We start from the raw sequence: 24,248 nt of genomic DNA on the forward strand, positions 1-24,248 counted from the left end.
CCTTCACTGCAGTTCAGAAATTGCCTCCAGGCAGAAGGCCCGGGATGGTAGCACTCATGCCATTTGTTATCTTTCTCTTACGGATCAAGTCCTGCGCTGCCTGTTCTGTCAGAAAAGAGTTATTTCATGTATTGTGCCCAGTTTTCTAGTTGTTGCAGCAGGAGGGTAATTCTGGCCCCTTTTATTCGCTTATGGCCACAAGTGAAAATTTCTACTTATTTTCAAATCTGCTGGATTATTTTGATTAGTGTGTTGTTTTTCGTTCATTTTTTCCTAAAAGATTTTATTTTCCTTTTTTTCCCCAAAGCCCCCTGGTACATAGTTGTATATTTTAGTTTTGGGTCCTTCTAGTTGTGGCATATGGGATGCCGCCCCAGCATGGCCTGATGAGCAGTGCCATGTCCGCGCCCAGGATCTGAACTGGCGAAAACACTGGGCCACCAAAGCAGAGCACGCAAACTTAACCACTTGGCCACGGGGCCAGGCCCATGTTCATTCATTTTTATAATTCTTTTCATTTCTATAAACATTTCATACCTACTTAGTCTATAATCTACTATCTAAAGTCCTTGGGGTCTAAATCTGTTGTTTGTTGTTTCTCTTCCTTCTCACTCATGGTGACTGACTTCCCTGAGTGGCTTGTGATTTTTTTCTTTTAATGAGCACATATTTAGTTGATATTAATCTGCAAAAAACCTGAGCACCTACATTTTGGATATTTCCCTTCAAAGATGATTAGCATACGACTCTGCGAGGAGCCAGGGTATGCTGCTGACCTAGTACAGAGCTTGTTTAGGCCCCTTTTAGGGTCCTCTTTTCAAGGATTCTTCAGGTCAGCTGTCTCTCTCTCCCCTTCCTTAATAATGTTACCAAGATTGCCCTCAAGGAGGGCCCTGCCTTTCAGACGTGCTGACTGCTCACCACTCTAGTTTCAGCTGTCCTTGGTCCTGTGGATGGTTCCCCTTCTTTCTGCAACTAGAGCAGAGAGGCCCCTTGCAGTACTGCGTGCACCATGCTGCCAGAAGAACAAACCTGGATTTCCTATTTCATCTTCTGTTGGTGCCCTAAACACATCACCCAAACTTGGAGATGCTACTTGCCCTTGGGTTTCAATAATAACCTTTATTTGCAAGACCTTTAAATCTATACTTCCAACTTTAACATTTCTCCCATGCTTTAAATCCCACATTCCTGACTGCTTATTGGACACATGCATCTGGTGGACATTCGTATGATTTAGACTCAACATATCCACATCAAAATACAACATCTTTCTGTCCTGCCTCCACATGTCCAAGAATTTTTCCTTCCATTCACAAACCTCAAAGATTTCCAGTTAGAAGAGATTTTAAGGACTCATTTTAAAACTGAGGACCAAGTGTATTAAATTAATTTCTCTATAATATCACTTTCATTATGTTCCTTCCTGTTCAAAAAACTTCAGTGCTTTCCCTTTTGCCCAACCCTTCAGACACTTGCAGATCCTATAGTCAGAGTATTCTATTTCGTTAGTCCCTCCGCTGCTGTGGCTGCAATAATCTTTCAAACAAAGTCTCTCCTTACAAAACAAGTAAAAAACAAAACAAAACAAAACTTCAATGGTCTCCCAATATTCACAAGATTGTGGTTTGGCATTTAAGGGTTGTCAGAATCTCGTTTTACAGTCCACTGTTCCCATATACGAAGCCTCTGTGGCAGGCGAGTGAGTCTGCACCTCCAAATTTTACTCTTCCTTACGTCACTCAGCCTACAACACTCTTCCCTTCATCCAGTTCCATTAAAATTCTACTTCTCCCTCAAAATACAGCTTAAATACAAATTCCTTCGCTAGTCTCATAAAACTGAAATTAATTCATCCATCTGAACTTTTTGGCATTTGTGATCTGTAAATTCATAGAACACAATAAATTCTGCTTTGTACTGTGAATATTTTTCCTTCTATTTTATGTTCCTTTGGAGTTTCCCCAGGCAGAGAGCTCCTGTTCAGTGTTCCCCACAATGCTTAGCACAGTGCCTGGCTCTTGGAAGCTCAGTGAAGGCGGCTGAGAGCAGATGTGAACTTAAAAGTTTCTTACCTTGGTGATGTCTGTGTGATCTTTGAGCCCGTTGGTCATGCACCAATATCGCCACACATTCAGGGCATACCGTGTGGCTTTGGTAGTATTTGGGCTTACTGCACTGGTACACAGATCATTCAAGTCATCATTAATATTAAACACAGGAAATTTGTTGAGCTTAGTAGAATAAGCTAGAAACAAAAACAATAAAAGGCATTAAAATAATTTACTATCCCCTTCTTTAGAGAATTACATCTTGGGATCACATTAAATAACAGAAAACTCCTAAGAGATAACGCTTTAAAAAATAGAATTTCTATCAAGTATACATATATTCGAATAAATAAAGTAAGAAACAATATTTCTAGCATGAAATCAATGCAGTAACCTTGCATTTAATCCCAACAATTTTGCCATCTTTACTAACTGAGACACTTATGTAGGCATTCCAATAACAGAAGGAAAAAAAATGAATGCAGAAAAACACAGAATGTTCTAGCTAAAATTTTCACTGGAAATAAAAACAGCATTTCTATTAACAGCAACAAAACTATAGAAAGAAAGAAGGGAAGACAAGTTACATATCCTTTCTCTCTACTCTTAGCAGATGAAGAGCTGTTATTTCTATGTAATACATAGTCTCAAATGTCTTATGTGTCATCCAGAGCAGGCTTGAATTAAATGGTATTAGCATATTTCTTTAACTCTTTTCACAAATTAATAAAGAGAGAGAGATTTAAACCTTGACTCCACAACCCATCAGCTAGCTTAGAATCAGAATGGAAGGTCAAGCAAGAATCATATTAGAGGAAAGAGGAGGAATGCTCCAGAGAGGCTCACATCTTTTGAAAGAAGAGGGAACAGATTTTATTTTCATTTATTTATTTTTGTGTGTGTGTGGGTATATGCTTTTTTCTTTTTTTTTTTAATTTATTTTATTGAGGTCGTATTGGTTTACAAGAGAGGGAACATTTAAAATTGCAATTGCCAAATTACTTCAGATGAAGACTGGTCTTCCTCAATGTGTCTATTTTAAGTACTGGTTGCCAAAGAGATAACCAAGTCCATAATCATTAGCTGGCCTTTCTTCATACTCTGTGATCTACTGAAAAACAGCTTAAACTGTTCAAATTGTTGTCTTTGGATAGAAGAAAAAAATCTAGGTAGACCACCTCAAAGTAAACAAGGCCAACCTGTACTTTATCTAATGGTTCTGACCCTCTCTGGAATGTTTCTGCATCAAACAAGGCACTAAAAGGCTTGGAAATAGCAAAACGAACAGTTAACATAATTACCACGGTGATCTGCACATCGGTTTCACTTTACCTAAACTTCACCCCTCCTGGCTCCCACTGAGGAACTCCACACCACAGCCTGCTCTTGTCCCCAGCATCCACCTGCGCCCAGGACACCCACACCACACCTTCCCCACACTGAGCCTGAGAAACCTCCCCGTGGTCTTTGTGCCAATTAAAACAGTGTCTGTTTTTCAATTCCACTTCCAATTCCAAACTCACTTCTACATAATCTTCCCTCACACTAACCCAGCTCTCTTACCCTGTCCTTCCGTATGTGTCTCACATTTGCTTTATCCTTCCTTAGAACTGTGATCTAATTGTGTCCACAAGACCTTCTGCACTGGTCTGACTATGTCTTCACCCTTCAAGTCTGCTGTTGAACTGTGGAACACACAATCTGCTTTAATAAATGCTTACAGCCAGAGAGGCATACACAGTGCTAGAAACGCTATCTGAAGCAACTGAGTCACGTAGGTATACTCCTCTCACCACCCTTATGAAGTGAGATAACGCGTATTATTTCTGGGACTTGCTTCATATTAATGAAAGGATTCTAGTATAAAATTTATTATTACATCTAGCACAAATTGAATGCTTACTATATGCCAAGAGTTATATAAATTATCTGTAATCTCTGAGCAACCCTGTTGTTATACAGATAAGGAAACTGAACCTCAGACATTTAATAACTTCATATGTTACTCATCCAATATTTCCTGAGGTACCTTCTCTGTGCCAGGCACTGTGCTGTCCCAAGTCACAGAGTTAGCAAGGATTAGAGCCAGGCTTTGGACCTGGGTCCCACTGACTCTATGATCTGGCCACTACACCAAAGGAATCATGGTCCCACAGGGATAAAGTGTTCGGTAAAGAATGCAATTTAGATATCAGTCTCTCATGCTTATCAAAAATATTCTGGCCCCCCAAATTCACTCGGATTAACCTTCAGTGAGGAGAACTCAGTCTGATTTACTTAGACAACCACTATACTTTCATCAATTTTTTTTAATAACAAAACAAAAAAATGATTTATTTACAACACAGCCCAGTGCCCATCACTTCAATACAGCATAGGAGCAGAAAAGAGTCACACTGCGAGATAGGAGGACTGAGTTTAATTAACACGTTAAACAATTACATGGCCTTAAGTAAGTTCATTTTTATCACAGGACAGAGATTGTATGCTGAAAATGGAAACCAAAGACTAGTATACAGAGAAACAGGTGAAGAACGCTTGCATGCTTACATAATGGGAAAGAAATTGTGTGAGAATGATTAAATGACATAAACGGTTCCTTCCTGACTGTATTTAAAGATTAATATATGTACTTAAACTGCTTTTTAAAATTTTTGAGTAGAAGTTGTAGCGTTATGGTGCTGAGGGAATTTTTAGGAGACTATATTGATGGAGAAACAAACAAAAGAGTTTATTCTGGATAGAGAAAAAGAAGGGACTACTACCGAAGGATTTGAATTTCTTTTCCACTAGAAAACAGGCAAACTCCAAGCTCAAAGTTAGGCACAGCTGGCTGCCGGCGTGACGCCAGGGTCACAGTAGTGTAATCTAAGGATGGCCAGATCTGAATTCAAAAGACGATCCTGCTCTCCATCCATAGCTACCGATTACAGCATTTACAGCACAGGTGTGGCAGGCACAGAGTGTGAAGTGTGGGAAACCTGCTGTGGAAGGCTACTCGGGGTCAGAGAGAGAAAGGGCGGCATTGCTTCATGTAACTCTGGGCAGCCCCATTAGGCAGAGAGGGAACAAAGAAAAGCAGCTACAAAAAGCACGAATGCCTGAATGCACAGCATCTCTCAGGTAACGCCTTCCCTGTGTCTACATTTGAGAGTTCCCCACTTCCCAGCTTGTTTCCAGCTTACACATCCTGGAGGGAAGCCTATCCACAGCACTCGCTGTAGCGGGGCGAAGTCCGCTCGCAGAACCCCGTGCTCAGCTATTACCTACAAAAGAGAGCTCTGTCCAGATTCAAATGGGAACCTCTAACAATGTCTAAGAAAATCCCTGTAAGCTACCAATAATGATAGATCTAGACTTTCATTTTAAAAGGTGAGCACACAAACACGCATCACCTGGCAATTGGGAAAAACAATAGCAGGAAAGTTACCAAGTTACACAAGCAGAGCAATTAATTCCAGCCCCTACCCCCTCCCGCCCACAGAGTTAATTCAGAAAACGGATGAAAAAGTTAAAAGATCACAAATACATCATCACACAGATTTGGGAAGATAACGCATTCTTAAAACAAGAACAGCTTTCATTGGAAAAGAAAAAATAGGAGAACAAGAAACATCCTTGACATTTGAAATGATTGAAGAAACATATTTTAAAAATACCATAGAAGAGCTGAGTATTTAGAAAGAGCATGGCTAAAAGACAAATTAGTGATCCGGAAGGAATTTTCCCTGAAGGGCAGGAAAAGTAATAAAAATTTTAAAATTAGGAGGGAGAAGTTAAGAAGCATAGAAGACAGATTGAGGAGATATAAAGCCCATCTTATAAGAATGCAAAAGAAAAAATTTTAAGAGGATAGGATAAAATAAATAACCAAAGAAATAATATACGAAAAGTTCCATTAATCAAAGAAAGATTTTAATCTCTAGGGTGTTAAGGTTCATGAACTATCAAATAGACATACTGAAAGAAGACACACATATAAACATATCTTGGTGAAATTTCCAAAGTCTATGAACCAAAAGAGAATTCCACGATCTTTCTGGTAGGGGAGAAAAGCCATCAACATAGTAACAAGAATCAGATTTCCCACTTGTGACATCAAACACTAAAAAATAATGACTCAGTCTTCTCCGAGTTGTGAGGGAAAAGGACTATAAATGAAGAATTCTATTACTTAACTAAAGAATCATTCAAGTGCTAGGGCAAAATAAAGGCTTTTTTTTTTTCTTTTTCTCCTTAAATCCCCCCAGTAGATAGTTGTATATTTTTCAGTTGTGGGTCCTTCTAGTTGTGGCATGTGGGACGCCGCCTCAACGTGGCCTGACAAGCAGTGCCATGTCCACACCCAGGATCCAAACTGGGGAAACCCTGGGCCGCAGAAGCAGAGTGCGCGAACTTAACCACTCGGCAATGGGGCCGGCCCCAGCATTTTCAGTCATGAAAGAAGTAGCATCCAAAAACTCTTACTTGGAAAAAAATATTAGTCATGAACATTTGCCAACAAAATGAAAAATGAATTAAAGAAAGGGGAAGATATCAAGTACAAGATACAGCGAGGAGGACAGAATTTATTTTTAACACTAAATAATGTGGCAATTAAGCTTAACACAATGGTTAAGAAAGGACTGTGAAAAGAGATGAGGCATGATGGGACAAATTCTTGAACCAAAACTCCCCATGATTTCAATAATATATGAGGAAAGAAGAGGGAAGATATAAAAAATGTGATTGAGGCCTCATCCTGTTTGGGAAGGGTAGGGAGCAAAGAGGAAAAAAGAAGAGACTACCAATGTGGTAATTTTTTTATATAAAAAACATGTTTAAATCTGTTAAAAACAAAACATAAGAAAAGCAACCATTAGAATGGAGATAGGATTTTCAAATAAGAGAGTAAATAAAAGAGTATCAGTAGAAAAAGAACTAAACAAAAACAAAACTCCAACATCTGCAATCCACCTGGCAAAATTCAGGACAAGTTAATGAAAGAAATGAAGAATTTACAAAGAAAGCATGATGTATAAAAAACTTAAAATGATCGCCAGAGCACTTCCCCTTAGGGCTATGATCAAGTAGCTAGTATCATACTATCCTTCCTTCTGAGAATAAAGCTAGATAAAATGCACTAGAAAACAACCAAAGTAACTGGAACTCAGCAAAAATCCTGGAAAGAAGGGAAATGCAGATGTGAGTCCTCCACTGATGACCACGTTTTCCTCTTCGAGCATGTGTTGCAATGCAGTACAGGACCTGGAGCCCAAATAGAAAGGAGCAGCCTGAAGTCTACTGTGATCTCGGTGGGACAGTATACAAATACTCAAGAATAGGGCTAACGAGCTGCCAGCACTTGAGAGACTGAGATCCTGCAGGAAAGGAACCACAGAAAAGTTAGCCAACATTCTGCCTGCAATTTTTCTTCCAGGAATTGCTGACTCCTAAGCTAAACATGCAGAGGCAAGATGCAGAGAAACCAAAGAGAAACCAAAGAGAAAGGAGAAATCACTCAGAGGCAATTTCATGGCACTGAGGAGTTAAGAATAGTAATTCAGGGCCTTCCAAGAGGAGGAGGCTTGGTAACAATCCAGGCTTTCATTTGAAACCCAGGCAGGGCTTAACTGTAAGAGCAAGAGAAACTGGAAATAGAACAGTCTCAACTGCATTAAGGTTATCTGCCTACCCTATTTGCCAGCTGGTAGGAATCTAAATCCTCTCTGGAAGAAGATAACATCTTCAATAAGTTTTCATATATATTTAATAACAAGTTAACAGGCATACTATAAAATAAGACCAAATGAATGAAAACCAAGAGAAAATCAGGCAATACAAACAGACCTATGATAATCCAGATTATTGGAGTTGTTAGACATGGACTTTAAAATAATTTTAATATGCTCAAGAAAACAAGAAAAAGATAGAGAATTTTACTAGAACATTGGAATCTATTTAGAAAATGGAAATTCTAGAATTCTCTTTTTTCTCATCTTCCCCTTTCCTTCCTCTTCTTCTTCCCTTTTCTTCCTCAACTATTCAGTTTCAAAGCTGTTGGTGGCACAGAGCAAAGTAGACATTTGTACTGGAGTATGTGTGTGTGGGAGGAGTCGTGATGGCCTGGAGTGGGCCGTGAAGCCTGATCAGGATAGAGAGGGCATCTGCAGAGGAGAACTGCCCAGTGAGGGGTGTAGGAAACTGATCAGAGCAGAAATATATTTCAGTCAGGGCAATCTGGCGAGTGGTAACAGAGTTTGAATTGGGAAAGAAAAGCATCCCATGGAGGGGTAGCCATCTATGTGGTGCGATAGCCTGAAGGGTAAGAAGGGCATCCATACAGCAGTGGGAGATATGGGGAGAAGCCCCATGTGAAAAGTCAGTCTTACTGGAGTGTGGCCTGGTGTGAGGTATCATAGCCCAAGAAGGGTGATGAAGGCTTCCACGTAGGAGGGCTTCCCAGCATGGAATGCCAGAGTTTGAGTGGAGTAAGAAAGGTGTCCATGGTTGGGAGGATGGCCCAGTGCAAGGTGTCCTAAGTTGACTGGATAAGGAGGACATCTGTGTATGTGGGAGGCAGACCACAGCTAGGTGTCAGAGCCGAAGCAAGTAAGGAAAATCAAAGAAAGACAGAGGAACAGGATACAATTAAACACAATACATGATTCTGAATTGGATCCTTTTCCAGTAAAGGATACTGTTGGGGCAACTGGCAAAACTTCAGTGAGAACAGATAGCAATAATGCATCTTTATTAATTTCCTAATTTTGACCGTTATATTATGGTTATGTAGGAGAATGTCCCTGTTTGTAGGAAAATCACACAAAATCACTTGAAGGTAATAACGCATGAGGTTGCAACTTAATTTCAAAATGGCTTAAGAAAAAAAATGTTCTGTGTAATGCACTTGCAACTTTTTCTAGTTTGAAAGTTTCAAAATTTTAAAAATTATTAACATACCATAATGAATTAAGAATTCAGCAGATGGGGTAACAAGCAGATGTGACATATATAACATAAAAGATTTGTGACTGAAAGTAAGGTCAATAGAAAATACACAAGTTGGAGCAGAGAGAGAAGAGAATAAAGAAAACATAAAAGAGCATAATAGCTTTATGGGACACAGTGGAAAGGTCTAACATATTCCTAAGTACAGTCTCAAATAGAGAAGAGAGGAAGGAGAAGAAGCAATATTTAAAGAATACTGGATGAGAATTATCAAAAATAAAATACATCAATCTAAAGATCCAAGAAGCTTTATAAACCACACAAAATAAATACAAGGAAAATAAAACCCAGGCACATCATAGTAAAAATACTGAAAACCGGGGCTGGCCCCGTGGCTGAGTGGTTAAGTTCGTGCGCTCCGCTGCAGGCGGACCAGTGTTTCATTGGTTCGAATCCTGGGAGCGGACATGGCACTGCTCATCAGACCACGCTGAGGCAGCATCCCACATGCCACAACTAGAAGGACCCACAATGAAGAATATACAACTATGTACCAGGGGGCTTTGGGAAGAAAGAGGAATAAATAAATAAATATATTTTTAAAAAAATACTGAAAACCAAAGACAATGAGAAAATTCTAAAAGAAACTGGAAGAAAAGGAAGACTCGCCTTCAATGGAGCAACAACAGACTGACTGATTTTTCAACTGAAATGACAGAAGCCAGAAGACAAATGCTATCTTTACTGTGCTGAAAGAAAATTACTCCAAGTCTGGAATTTATACTACCCAAAGCATCCTTCAAAAGTAAATGTGAAATACAGAGGTAGTCACACAAAATAATGAACGTATTTGTTATCAGCAGTCAAGTACTAAATGATAATAAAGGGAGTTATTCAGGCAAAAGGAAATAATCCAGGAGGGAAGCACAATAATATAGAAGAAAATAAAGAGTACTGGAGAGAGTGAATATGTAGATGTATCTAAATGAACACAGCTGTCTGAAACAATACTAATGATGCCTCGTGGAGCTTTAAATACACAGAGAATTAATACTCATTACAACAGCACAAAAGGGGATAACTGGAGCTAGTGTTGACAGGTCCTTGCATTGTCTGGAAAATGATGAAAATACTAATTTAAAGTAAACTTAAACAATGCAAAGATGCATATTTGAATCTCCATGGGAACCACTAAAAGAAGAATAAACGAATCTATAACATAAGTTGATAGAGAAGGAAAATGGTATAAAAAAGACTTGCTTAAGCAAAAACAAGGCACAAAGGATAGATGGGACAAAGAAAAAAAATAAGATGATAGAATTAAACCTAAATGTATCGGTTATTACAGATTCAGTACTCCAACTAACAGATAAATGTCAGTCTGGATAAAGAAACAAAGCTCAGCAATATACGCTTCTTACATATAGGAATAAATAGGTTAAAAGTTGAAAACAGGGGCCAGTCCTATGGTGTAGTGGTTAAGTTCACACGCTCTGCTTTGGTGGCCCAGGATTTGTGGGTGTGCACGTACACACTACTCATCAGGCCATGCTGTGGCGGCTTCCCACATACAAAATAGAGGAAGACTGGCACTGATGTTAGCTCAGGGACAGTCTTCCTCACCAAAAAAAAAAAAGTTGAAAACAAAAGGATGAAAAAAAATGTATACTATGTGCACAATAAAGAAAGGAAAGCTGGTGTAACTACAGAATATCAGACAAAACAGACTTTAAGGCAAGAAATATTATAAGAAATAAAGAAGGACGTTTCAAAACTTATCAGAAAGATTTAACAATCCTAGATTTGTATGGACATAATAACACAGCCTCAAAACATAAAAAGGAAAAGCAAAAAAATCCTTTCCCATAACTGACAGAACAAGCAGACAGAAAAAATAGTACAGATATAGAAGATTTGAACAATGCAAATATCAAACTGGACCTAATTGAATACAAAGAACACAGCCAGCAATTGCAGACTACGCTTTCTTTTCAAAGGTACACGGCACTTTTACCAAAACAGAAAGACTAGAACACAAAGCAAGTCTGAACATATCAAAGGATTAATCATTCAGAATATCAGGAGAATTAAAATAGAAATCCATTACAAAAAGAGAACTTTTGATAATTAAGTGGTAATATTCTTCTAAATAAACCCTTGGTGAAAGAAAAAAATCAACAGGAATTAGAAAATATTTCAAACTGAATAACAATATGTCCAAGTTGTGGGATGTAGTTATTGCAGTGTCTATAGAGAAAATGACAGCATTAAATTCAGAGATTAGAAAAGAAGAAAGGTTGAATAGCAACTGGAAAAGGAAATCACAGAAAGAACAACAAATGTATCCAGAAAAGTAAAAAGAAGGAAACAATATGCTTAAGAACAGAAATCAATGAAATAGGAAAGAAATTTACAATAAAAAAAGGAATGCCAAGAGATAGATTTGAAAAGACTAACAAAATTAATAAACTAGTAAGAAAAAAAGAGAGAAGGTGCAAATTACTACACTAGGAATGAAAAGGGGGTTAACACTACAGATCCTATAGACATTAAAAAGACAGTAGAAAGATATTATGAACAGTTTGATGTCAGTAAATTTGAAATTTTGGATAAAATGGACAAATATCTAGAAAAGCCACAACTTACCAAAACTGAACAAGAAACATAAAATTTAAATAGTCCTACGCCCATTAAAGAAGTTGAATCTACAATTTAAAATATCACAAAAATCCTTCAGGTTCAGATGGATTTCACCAGTAAATTCTTTTAACATTTAAGCAGGAAATAATGCCAAACCTAAAAATTCTGCTAGTGAATAGCAAAAGAAGGAATACTACTCAATTTCTTTTATAGGACAGCATAATTTTTCTATAAAAATATAACAAGGACAATACAATAAAAGAAAATAACAAAGCCAACACAGCTCATAAACACAGACCCAAAAAAAAAAAAAAATCCATGACACAATCCAAGGAAACTGAATGCCTACCTCACACCATAAACAAAAAAACAATTCCAAATGAATCATGACCTAAAGGTAAAACAATAAAGCTTCTGGATGAAAAAATAGCAGACCATTTTTATGACCTCAGGGTGGCTACATATTTTTAAACAGGACATCAATATTACTACGCCAAAAGATTGCTAAATTGGATGTCACTAAAATTAAAAAGATTTCTCAAAATGCACCATCAAGAGGGTGAAAAGGCAAGCCACATAGTGGGAAAGATACGCGAAGTGTAGATACCTGACAAATCAATTAGAAGCAGATAATCCACTTAAAAACGGACAAACACGAATGAGCACTGCATAAGATAAGAAGCACCATTAATATTTCAGGAAATATAAATTAAAACACACTCACCAAAAGGTCTAAAACGAAAAACAAAACTTGCAAATCCCAAGAGTTGAGGATGTGCAGCCACAGGAATGCTCCTCCTCAGCTGGCGGAGTCCTTGGTCTGTACCACCACTCTGCAGCCTGAGTGGCAGTATCTGCTAAGGTTGAACACACACCTGCTCTCTGAGCCAGCAATGCTATAGCTGAATATAGACCCAACGGAAATGTGTAGATATGTTTTCTAAAAGGCACATAGGTATGAGTGTTCATGAGTGTTCATAAAAGTACAGTTAATAATAAATAGCCCCAAACTGGAAATAACCCTATATCCATAAACAAGAGAACGCATATGAAACTTCCAATACTTATACAATGAATTATTATACAGTAACAACAAGGAACGGACTACGGGAATGAACTCCATGCAGAAACATGAATGAGTCCCACAAACACAATGTTAAGCAAAAGCAGCAAGACAGACTGAAACAGCCCGTTTATATAATCCGAAAACAGATAAAATGAGTCCATTGTGAAGTAATACAGTGGTGATTTAGGGAGGCAACAAAGGGAGCGCGTATGAGGGAAAGCTGTGAGGTTCAGGTAATGTTCTGTGTTCTTCCTCTGGGTTATTACAGCAAAACGTTTGCTTCATAAAAATAAGCAAGCTGTACACTAATGATTTGTGCACTTTTCTGTCCTTATAACTCAACGAGAAAACTTTCAAAAAACTCAAAATTAAAAATGTATATACAAACCTAATAAACGAAGATTTATACCATGCGCCTGGATGGGAAGGCTCAATATTATAAAGATGTTTAATTTCTTCAAGTAACCTTTAATTCAATGTAATTCTGATTAAAATCCCCCTTTTTATTGTTACTTGTCAGGGTGATCCTAAAGTTTATCTAGGAGAGTAAATGCATAAGAAAAGGAAGGCAATTTTGAAAGCAATAATTGGGAGGCCTTGCCCTAAAAAATATAAACATGTACTATAACATTGCAATAATTTATTTTTTCTTGAGGAAGATTGGCCCTGAGCTAAAATCTGTTGCCAATCTTTCTCTTTTTGCTTGAGGAAGATTGTCCTTGAGCTAACATCTGTGCCAATCTTCCTCTGTTTTGCCTGCGGGACTCTGCCAAAGCATAGTTTGATGAGTGGTGTGTAGGTCTGTGCCCAGGATCCAAACTCACAAACCCCAGTCCACTGAAGCAGAGCATGCAAACTTAACCACTAGGCCACTGGGATGGGTCCCAACACTGCAATAATTTAAAGTGTTAAGTTCTTGTAAAGAAATAGACAAATAGATCAAAGCTATAGAAGAGAGTCCAGAAAAGACCTGTGTAAATATGCAAATTGAGTATATAATAAAGACTTCAATTTAAACTGCTGGGGAAAGAATGGACTCTCCAATAAATGCTTTGAGAGAATAAGCTACTGAGTTGAAAAAACAAAAACAAATTCAGGGGCCAGCCCAGTGGCCGAGTGGTTGAGTTCGTGCGCTCCACTGCAAGTGGCCCACTGTTTCAGTGGTTCAGATCCTGGGCTTGGACATGGCACAGCTCATCCAGCCACAATGAGGTGGCATCCCACATGCCACAACTAGAAGGACCCACAACTAAGAATATACAACTATGTACCAGGGAGCTTTGGGGAGAAAAAGGAAAAAATAAAAACAAAAACAAATTCAGATTCCTATTTCATACTACACATAGATAACATATTTCCAAATGGATCTTTTTTCAAAAAGCTGTTTCCAAAAAGAAAACAATTTTCATGACTTTGGGAGAAGGAAAGGCTTTCTCAGCACAAAACAACCCAGAGGTACGAAAAACAGATGAGCAAGTAAGACAACATAAACATTCAAAAGTTCTGCATTGAATAAATTTTAAAAGATAATAAACAGACCTGGAGAAAATATTTCTAACACATAAAGTGACAAAGTACATATGAAAAGCTCCTACAAGTCAACTGGAAAAAAAGATAACTCACCAGAAAATAGGCCCAGGATATGACAGGCAATTATTCATAGAAGTACAAATAACAAAAGGCATTAATAATCAGATAGGGTCTGGCCTGGTGGCATAGCGGTTAAATTCACACACTCCGCTTCGGCAGCCCAGGGTTTGCTGGTCTGGAACCTGGGCACGAACGAACCTAGCACCACTCATCAAGCCATGCTGTGGCGGCATCCCACACAGAACCAGAAAGACTTGCAACTAGGATATACAACTATGTACTGCGGTTTTGGGGAGAAGAAGAAGAAGAAGAAAAAGGAAGATTGGCAACAGATGTTAGCTCAGGGCCAATCTTCCTCACAAAAAAAAAAAAAGCATACCTTTAAAAAAAAGAAGGAAAAAAAAATAATAGTCAGACATTATAACCAAAATAAGATGTACTTCATTTACCAGATTGCCAAAAATACAAAAAGGTCCATATCTAAATGCTGGCTAGGGTACAGGGGAACTTGCACTAGTCTACAAAAAAATTTGGAAAGGTCCACATCACATTGGTTAGTAATTACTTTTGCGGGACTTTTAAGATTGACAATATGCATATATTACTCTTGCAAGTTATAAAAATCCCTAGGAGTTTGGAAATGTATATGTAGGAAAAGCAAATTAAATGTTCTTTTTATTTGACTCAGGAATTCCTCTTCTCGAAATTTGTCCTAAGGATTTAATCAGATGTATGTACAAAAACGTATACTCGAGGATGTTCTTTAAAGCAAATTTACAAAAGGAAAAAACTGGAAACAAATCCAATGCAACAAAAGCATTGTAAAATAGATTTTGGGCCCACTACGCAACAGAAAACTATGTAGCTAGGTAATAATCACACTTTCAAAGGCTAAAGATCTTTTATAAATATATAAAACAGTAAATACGGTTTGACTACAATTTTTGAAGTACATTTATGCATAAAAAATTCCAAAATAAAACGCCAAAATGTTAAAAGTTGTTATTTATGGGTACTAAGGTTCCCGTGATTTTTACTTCCTATTTTATTAGTATTTGCCAAATTATTCACAATGAATATTTATTTACTGCCTTAACATTTAAAAAATATTATAAGTTTTAACAAAGAAAATGCCTTTTTAAAAAACAAGTTTGGTCTGAAAGTGTTTGCCACCAAATTCAATGTTTGCTTTTAACGTTATCTTTTCAGATGACATATTGCCAACATTAAGTATTTTATACACATCAGCCATTTTAGTCATTTAAAATCTTCTTGGAAAAGATTACTATAAATTTAAAATAAATAAAACTTTAAAAAAATATTTTCCGAATTGTAGGCTAAATATTACTCAATTTGAATTCTAATATTCTTCCCCTACCGGGGAAATAAAATTTAAATGTGTAACTTATAAACACATTTAAAGATGAATTCATTGCTTATTGAAGTACTAAAAACATAAACTAAGTTACTATTTATAAAGTAACTTTAATACAATTTAAAATACTATAATACAAAAATTCGGTCATTATTTCTACTTGGAATATTCAGGTTTCTATGAGTAAAGATTTTGGTGGATTATTCATAGATATGAAACAAATACATTTGCATTTCTGCAAAAGAACTGACTGTGAGAGAAAACATGGTATTTTCTGGTGTTTTAATATGCTCTTCTTTATTAAACAGTTCTAGTGACACAACAAAGATGTCTGAAGTTAATACTTAATTATGATCATTTTCAACCACCATTCCTATTCTGCTCAAAGAAGACTGTCAATTGCGCTAAATGCAACAAATGGCACATGCAGAACTGTATCTGACCAAAAAGATTTTCCTAAAAACGAAGTCTGGAACCCGACATCTCCTTAGCTTGGTATAACTTGGCACGATTGGCCACCAGAGCTCTACATTAGACAGTTAGACAGACAGACAGACAGAGTTAGCGGTGGAACCTCCTGCTCCGTTAGCAGGATTTTTGGGCCTGGAGCTCCAGGAAGCACAGGATCAATTCGCTGTAAGCGCGTTCCTAGCGTGTCTTCCCTACCCTGTGGGCTGTGTCTGAGCGCTCACAGGTAGGAATGCTTCTCCACCACGCCCCCTTCCTCAGGAGTTAGAAACAACACTTGACACGGAACGCTTTGCTCAATATGCTCTCACTATATCTTGGAGCCAATGCAGTGACCAGGAGAATTTCTTTTTTCCAAAATGTGTTTTAACTTGTTTTTTAAACTGTTTGTTGTAGCTACAAAAACCAGTCAGCTTTGCAGAAAACCATTTATTAAATGAATGAAGACTGGTTATACCCAAAGACAGACAAAATACTGTGATGAAAGCATGCTCTCATGATGGAGACATCACTCATGCTCATTAGCCGATTTTATTGGATTGTTTTTCCTATTTCCATAAGTTTCAGGCTGTACCAACAAATACTGAAAACAATAGAAAATTACACTACATTAGAGGCAAACATTGTACACACAAGGGAATAAACCACTGGGACATAAAACTAGAATTTTATTTGGAGCACAAGTACCAGACAAATATGAAGCAAAAACAGTGGGCTGAGAAAGATGAAAACATCTTAGTGTAAAAGATCAGTGAGCAGCAAAATAAAAATGCAACCAATAGTATACTCTCATAGACCAAAAAAGTTCTATCATATTATTACAAATAGCAACTAGCAGAGGATTAATTAACCAAGAGTATCACAGTCACACATTTTAACATATTAACAGAAATTTCCCTCCATTTCAATTCACCTTTCTCCTCTTTCTTTCATAAATTATAATTGTAGCAGCTTAAAAAGAGAATTTTAAATATGATTAGAGTGAACAGGCACACATGTAGTTTTCTCATGTAAATCAGTTAAAAGTCAGTGGCCAGGAAATATATCAAAAATGGTAATCTATCAAGTAAGGGGGAAAGTAAACACATCTTCAAACAACAGTACTATGCTTCTTCATAAAATTTTCCTAAGTATTAATTGTGTTTATATTTCTAAACAGACACATGGTGTTAAGTTATACTGACTAAAGTGGTAAATCCACCTTTTTATTCCCAATTAACTTCTTAAGTGGTAGAGTAAAAGGAATCTTAAAACCATTCTTATAAGTTCTAAGAAAGATGGAAGAAGTTATTTAACTTGAATACAGAATTCACTCTACTAAACCACCAAAGTTCTTCATTTTGGCAGATAAATGAATCACATACAGTGATTCTGCTGAATCCAAAATGCTTCCAGTCATTCTCTCAGCAGGTTTCAGGCCTATAGGGTTACGGTTACATTTTCAGATTACAACAAAAAAGGTACAAATTATTGCTCACCATGAGGCTGATCTGGCAAATTTATGTCTAACTTGAGCAGTGAAAAAAAGTTTAAAGTCATGGTGGAAACATAACTCTATAACTTAGAAACCTAATAAATATATGAATTATTTGATTAAAAAGTTTCCCTAGGCATAAAGGCCTCAGAACAGACATACAAAATGTACAGAAGACTCAAAGAGGGGAAATACAGCAAGAGCAGGATTCAAATAACCGTGCCCCTTGCTATCTAACAGAAAGTGTTAATCATCAGCATACATCATGCCATAATCTTTGGTGTCCAAAATATAAAAGGAATTCCGAGTACAGAGACCTTGCCTGAAAACTCCCAATGCAGGAATCAGGAAATACTTCAGTGTCACTCTGGAGGCCACTGGACGGGGGCAGAACTTCTTTAGAACAAGCACAAGTGAATTTCCTTTTATTGCTCTGTCACCTCCACTGAGGGGTCAATGTTTAAAGCATATCTGGGAGAAAAGCCCCACACTTAAAAGACGCCTTGCTTTAGTTTTAATACTCTCAGAATTAAATCATCAATTTCAGCAGCAATGTTTCCAAACACAGCATTGGCTGTCGCCATGTCTCTGACAGCCACACAAAAAGCCTCTATATAACGCAGGAGATTATCCCTTTATTAAAGGAATCTTACCATTATAAACCCATTGAACAGACAATGAAACCCTGCACTATGAGGAGTTTTGGCGTAAAAAGGGACTTCAGGGAAGTATGCTCCTTTTCTTAATATTTTATAACAGTTTCCTTTCCATTTTAAGAGTATAAATAAAGTATGATGATATTTCGCCCATGGTGAATTTTAAAAACGTATAGAATTAATCCACTGAAATAACTTTCTCTCTACTTTCAGAGTTTGTTTGGGATTGCTGAGGCAAGCTGGAAATACCAGGAAACATATTGAAGACAGGCGGGCATGAAAAATTCTGATGACCATAAGGCAACCCAATGTTAAATAAGTCTATGCAAATGCTGAATATAAAAGTTAATATTTGGGGGGCTGGCCCCATGGCCGAGTGGCTAAGTTCACACGCTCTGCTTCGGCAGCCTGGGGTTCAGATCCTGGGTGTGGACCTGCACACCACTTGTCAGGCCATGCTGTGGTGGCATCCCACATAGAAGAACTAGAACTACAACTAGGATATACAACTATGTACTGGGGCTTTGAGAAGGAAAAAAAAAAAAGAGGAAGACTAGCAACAGATGTTAGCTCAGGGCCAATCTTCCTCACCAAAAAAAAAGTTAATATTTGGAAACTCTGAGGTTTCCATGGTCCCCTATAAATAAAATGAAAATACTCAATATCCTTATTAAATGCAATTCAAACAATAAGCCATAATAACTACCAAAAATAATGTATGTACCTCTTAGTTCTGTTATTACACTGTTCAACCTAAAAATTATTCAGGTCAAGGGAAATTATGCTGCTACATTGTCATTCTATTGGATTTCTCTGTAAGGTGCTCAAGTATCAGGAAGGAAAAAAAGATTTAAGGTAGGGAGAGCACTGGAAAAGTTCAGAATTCTTGCTTTCTCTTTTTGCAAACATTTCCCTTTCAGAGAGTTGGGGAAGGTGTAGAAGAAAAGGTGACCTGGAATTATTCACATGAAACGAGATTGTGAAGGTGGCAACACTTGACAACTACAATATTTCCTTCTGTAGAGGCCACTAAGTGCTGGCTCAAGATATTAAACAACTAAGTACATACTTTCACAAACCACACATACAAATGTTGCCTGGCACAGCCTCTTAGCACAGTTCTTCAGTTTAACTACAATAAGTGATAGCAGCAATGGTTACCAATTCCACATAAATACCACAAACACACATATGAAAGGGCAACTACGACGACATGCAAAACCTCAACAATGACATCACTCAATATTACACAATGCATAGAAATTGTCATGGTTTTTGGCAAGATTTTTTTTTGTAACAAACACTTTATAAAACAAAAGTTCTCTTGTTATAAATGCTATTTAAAAAGTTGTAATATAATGGATTGTAGATATAAAAATTCAGTTAGATAAAGTTAATCTGAGTGGTTAATACTAAAATGGACTTGCTATTTCATCCAGTATAAATAATCAATTATAAATTAACTTCTAGTGGAAGTATACTAAGGTATTTGATTTATAAAATGTAAGAATTACAGAAAGCAAACAAGCATAAAAATCACTTAAATACAGTATGCACAATTACTGTTAGGATTTGATATTGCTGATGTCTTCCTAAATCTATTTACCACAAATAAATAAATTATGCCAAAGCATTTTCAAAGGTCTTTGAAATGAATGTATAATGTAAAAATGCTCTCTAATTCCAGTGTAATACAAAGAAGAACATTAGAAGTCTAGCAAAATTCAACATTGCATTCGAAAGACAAATAATTCTATTGTACCTTTTTACATGCTAGAGTTTCATCTTTCTTATTCAACTATGATCTAGTAAATATCATTTGCAAAATAAAAATTTGTGCAGTTCTTTTAACATTTATGCTTGAATTCCTTTTTAGAAGCAGAATAGTATGAAAATTTACAAATACTTTGTATTTATACATCTTCCTGCTATAGGTCTCTTTTAGTTCCCATTTACTTTCCCCTTTCTATCTTTAAATAAATTCACTTCAGAAACATCCTAATTGATAGAAGTTGATAGAAATTTGATCCTTTTGATTAAAGATATGTCCCAAACCTTCAAGATGATTTTTTAAATTTTCCATAGACTAAAAAAGGATACTGTAGACTACATTCAAAACCAATAATATAGATGCTAGGTAGCTGGGTAATCAAATGAACAGCAAATTAAATAAAAAGTTACTTTTTAGTTTATAATCTGTAACTGGAATTCATATACTTGAAAACTGAAGTTTGTTTCCTCTCCATAAATGAAAACTAAATATAAATGGGGTAGGCTGAGAGATGTTTGTTAAAATAAGAAAGAGAACTATTATCTTTAGAGATTAACCCATCAAATTTCAAAAGAAGTTGCTATAATCAAGATATAACACTACACAATGAAAAGCGAAAATTCGTATGCAAAAAACAGCCTATTTGTAAACAGGGAGCTTGTTTCTACTAATAGAAACTTGACTCAGGGCTTAAAAAATGACTACAACCTTGAAAACAAGAAAAGAATACCCTTTCTAACTTGGTAGAAACGTAGGGTTGTTTTTCCTCCCTAAACTCTAACTATGGGCTGGAAGTCAGGGTGCCTGGTTCTAGTTCTGGCTCTGACTCTAACTAGGCCTTTGCACCTGGGCATTCATGTAATCTCTCTGGGGCTGTTTACCTCTTGTGTAAAAAAAGAGGAGTGAATTAGATCAGACGTTGTCAATCTTATTTTCCAGCCCAGCGCATGAAGGATGTGTAAGAGGTAACAGCTCATTCAGCCTAGTGAGTCTCAAAGTGGGAGGGTGGCGGCATGGGGAGCGTGAGGATTCCTGGGGAATCCCTGTTTGAGGATGTGCTGCCGTCTCCATCTCCTTGCCTCCTCCCCCAAAGAGGACATGGTGGCTCCTATTCTTCACGGCACTGAAAACCACCAGCTGGATGATGTCTGGGGTCCTTTCCAGGTCCAGCCTCTAGGACTATAACTTAACAAAGAGGATGGCTAACATTAACACTCTCACCTAATTAATATTCTGATCAAATTAGTACTCTGACCTAATTAGTACTCTGACTCTAATTCAACAAAGTCATGGTTTACATAAAAACTCAACTTAAATGTATTAAAATGTTATCTTTTTAAAAATAATGCAAACTTCAATACCAAATCAGGTCTTTCCTTCAGCTTGGGCAGGCCCAATTAGTCAATTTTACAAATAGGATGGATGATAAGAAATTTTGATTATCTTTCTTTTCTCTGTTTAGAAAAGAGAAATCAGAGTTGTTGGCAGTTTACCCCCCCCCTTTTCTGTTTTTATATCATTAGAAACACACGAACAACCAAAGGATAATATATGCAGTATAATTCTTTATCTCAGTTATATTCCATGGCAAGGATCTCTTAAACATCATCCTATCTTCATCACTTTGCCTTATGAAAGGCTATGCATTCGTATCATCTCAGCCAGAGCCAAGTAGGGAAGAGAAGTAATGTTTGAATATCACGCATTAAGTGAAAAATAAAAAACAATTGAGGATGCCCCTGCCAATGGCGTGTTTCTTAATAAGTAACTCCCTATCTGCACCATATCATATGGCAGACATGTCAAGATATATCTTGTATTATTAAGAAATTCTATTTGAGAAAAATCTATTAAAACTGATAGAGAACTTGTCAATTCTTTAATATTTCTATTTTTTCATGAATGGATCTTTCAAAAAATACCTTACTGTAACAAATTATCATATATTCCCCTTGATTTTTCCCCTAGGCTTGGAAATTTATTTCCTTTACCACATGGTAGAGAGTTTTTAATCTATAGATGCTAAGTCTTACAGCTTTATTTTGGCTAGAGAAAAAAGATCGAAAAACTCCTTTCTTATAAATAAAAGCAGTCAGAAGAAAGATGATTAAAATCAGAAGTGTTTGTCTCTAATATGTTAAACTGTGGAGATAATCAAACTAGAAAAAATCTGAATGGTTTCACAGCCCATCTCTAATTCTGAGAATCATAAGGAGAGTTATTTCTCCAAAAGCTTTCTGTTAAAAACAATCTTGACTAATTTAAAAAACCCACAATAATAACAACAAAATCCTCTAATAAATATTGTTAATTTGTTGACACTAAATTTGCAGGCAAGACCAGACTCCCCAGCAACCAGTAGTTGAGTGTCTGGTGGATGGTAACATCAGCTTCTAGCTTTGAGAGGTGTTCCCTCTGCCTAGAACCTCCCCTCTTCCCTGTCTGAGTTACAAGGAACTCTCTTGAAATCTGGTTGGGCTTTATTTGGGGTAAAAAACAAATGACAATCACTTTTAAAAATATTACTTGTGCACATATACACTCACCTGTATGACAAAATTAAGTGTTCTTTAATGAGTGACGCAAAATTTTGCTCTCTACTCATGGCCAGGAGGAAACAAAACTCTGCTGAATGTCCCATCTCAAAGTAACTCCAGTAATGGGGCCTAAATAACGTTGTGCTAACAAACATGCCAGGTGATGGCACTACTCTCAGTCAACAGGGAGTTGAATGAATATTGATGACTTTATTACATCAGGGATGTCATTTATAATTTATCACTTAAGAGGGTCTACAGAAGCACAGCAAGTCACTTTGTGAACAAGCAGCTACAGTAGAAAAGGACAGTGTTTAATGGTATCTGGATCTAGTTTCAGATCCTGATGTTCTTATGTATTAACTGTGATGTGGGAAACCATTTGACTTCTCTGGATTTCCTCATTTACAAAAGAGAAATAATGATACCTTCATAGGACTATGGGGAGAATTAAGTGAAATAACTTATAGAAGCACTTAGTACTACGGTGCATTGTAAGTACTCAATAAACGACAGGCACTCATGTTCATCTGCCCATTCTTACGCATGTGTGCACATATGCGAACACAAGGGATGGTGTCAAAATAGCTTTGCCTTTTCACTGATTTTAAAACAGGCTCTAAGGAAGATTCTCCACAAAATATTCAAAGCAGTACTATGTATTCTATACAAACCAACATATTCAACGGCTAAATAACAGACAAACTGCATGAATACAAAGTTTAAAAAACTGCAAAATAGTATGGGCATAGAGTTTCTTGCTAGGCCCTCAAAAATGAAATGAACCTTCTGTTACAGTATCTTTTCTAAATTCTTTGAGAGCAGGAAACTATTTTACACATCTTCGTACCCTTCCCAGAGTCTAGACACTAGGTGCTCAAATATTTGTTGATATGACTGTAAATTTTCGTCTCAGGAAGTCATCTGACGTCACGGCATCTGGAAGCTAAGCCACATGTCTCAGGCAAGTTAATGTGACAAAAGTTTCAGCTAACAATGATCTAATTGAAAAACCAGAGACCTAACCTAGGCTGGAAAATTTAGACTATTTTTTTGTAGATAAGAAGTGATTTAACATAGGGAAAAGTGAATTAACATAAAGAAAATTTAACATAGGGAAAAATAATTATAAAATGAATATTTTAAATAGCTGATGTATTATGAATCATATTCATACCAGCCCTGCTAACCATGATAACAAATGGAATCTTAAGAATAAGCTATATTGAATAAACATCCTGAGTATCTCTAACCTTTTCAAACATTATGGTTTTCAAAAAATTACTACCATCCATGGTTTTCAATTGCCACTCATTCACATGAATAGAGACGAAAAATTGAATTATGCAGCTATGTCATCCAAATGCAGACAGATGGGTTTGGCATTTTTGTTGTAGACAGTGCAAAACTTCCAGAGTCATGTCAAGGGTACTGGAGAATTTCTTACAAGACATTACACTGACCTTAAAGTATAAACTTTGCAAATATGGTTTTACTGTTTTTGTATGAACCACAGGATTGCCTGGAAAGGCAGCATATTCAGTTGCAGTGAACACCTGCTGGACTGTTGAATTTCTGCCAAAGCACATGTATGATTTGGGGATATATGACTGCCACAGTACGGACATGATTTTTTTTTAAGTTAAAGTAACAATAAACATGGCATCTGGCAGTAGTAAGTCCTTGGCAT

At 36.8% G+C, this 24,248-nt stretch overlaps 1 protein-coding gene across 4 annotated transcripts in view; it reads right to left on the bottom strand.

The window, feature by feature from the left end:
• Positions 1 to 24,248, bottom strand: part of KIAA1958 (KIAA1958 ortholog) — a 149,714-nt gene that overhangs the window by 15,532 nt on the left and 109,934 nt on the right. For all 4 annotated transcript variants that reach the window (XR_011506285.1, XR_011506286.1, XM_044779040.2 and 1 more), the window contains one exon: positions 2,076 to 2,248. Coding sequence is in view for 2 of the 4 variants with exons in the window: in XM_044779040.2 (XP_044634975.1) it covers positions 2,076 to 2,248 (173 nt within the window). In the remaining 2 variants the exon portion in view is untranslated. The remainder of the gene's footprint in view (positions 1 to 2,075; positions 2,249 to 24,248) is intronic.

This window comes from Equus asinus, chromosome 10, assembly GCF_041296235.1.
Source record: "Equus asinus isolate D_3611 breed Donkey chromosome 10, EquAss-T2T_v2, whole genome shotgun sequence".
NCBI lineage: Eukaryota > Metazoa > Chordata > Mammalia > Perissodactyla > Equidae > Equus > Equus asinus.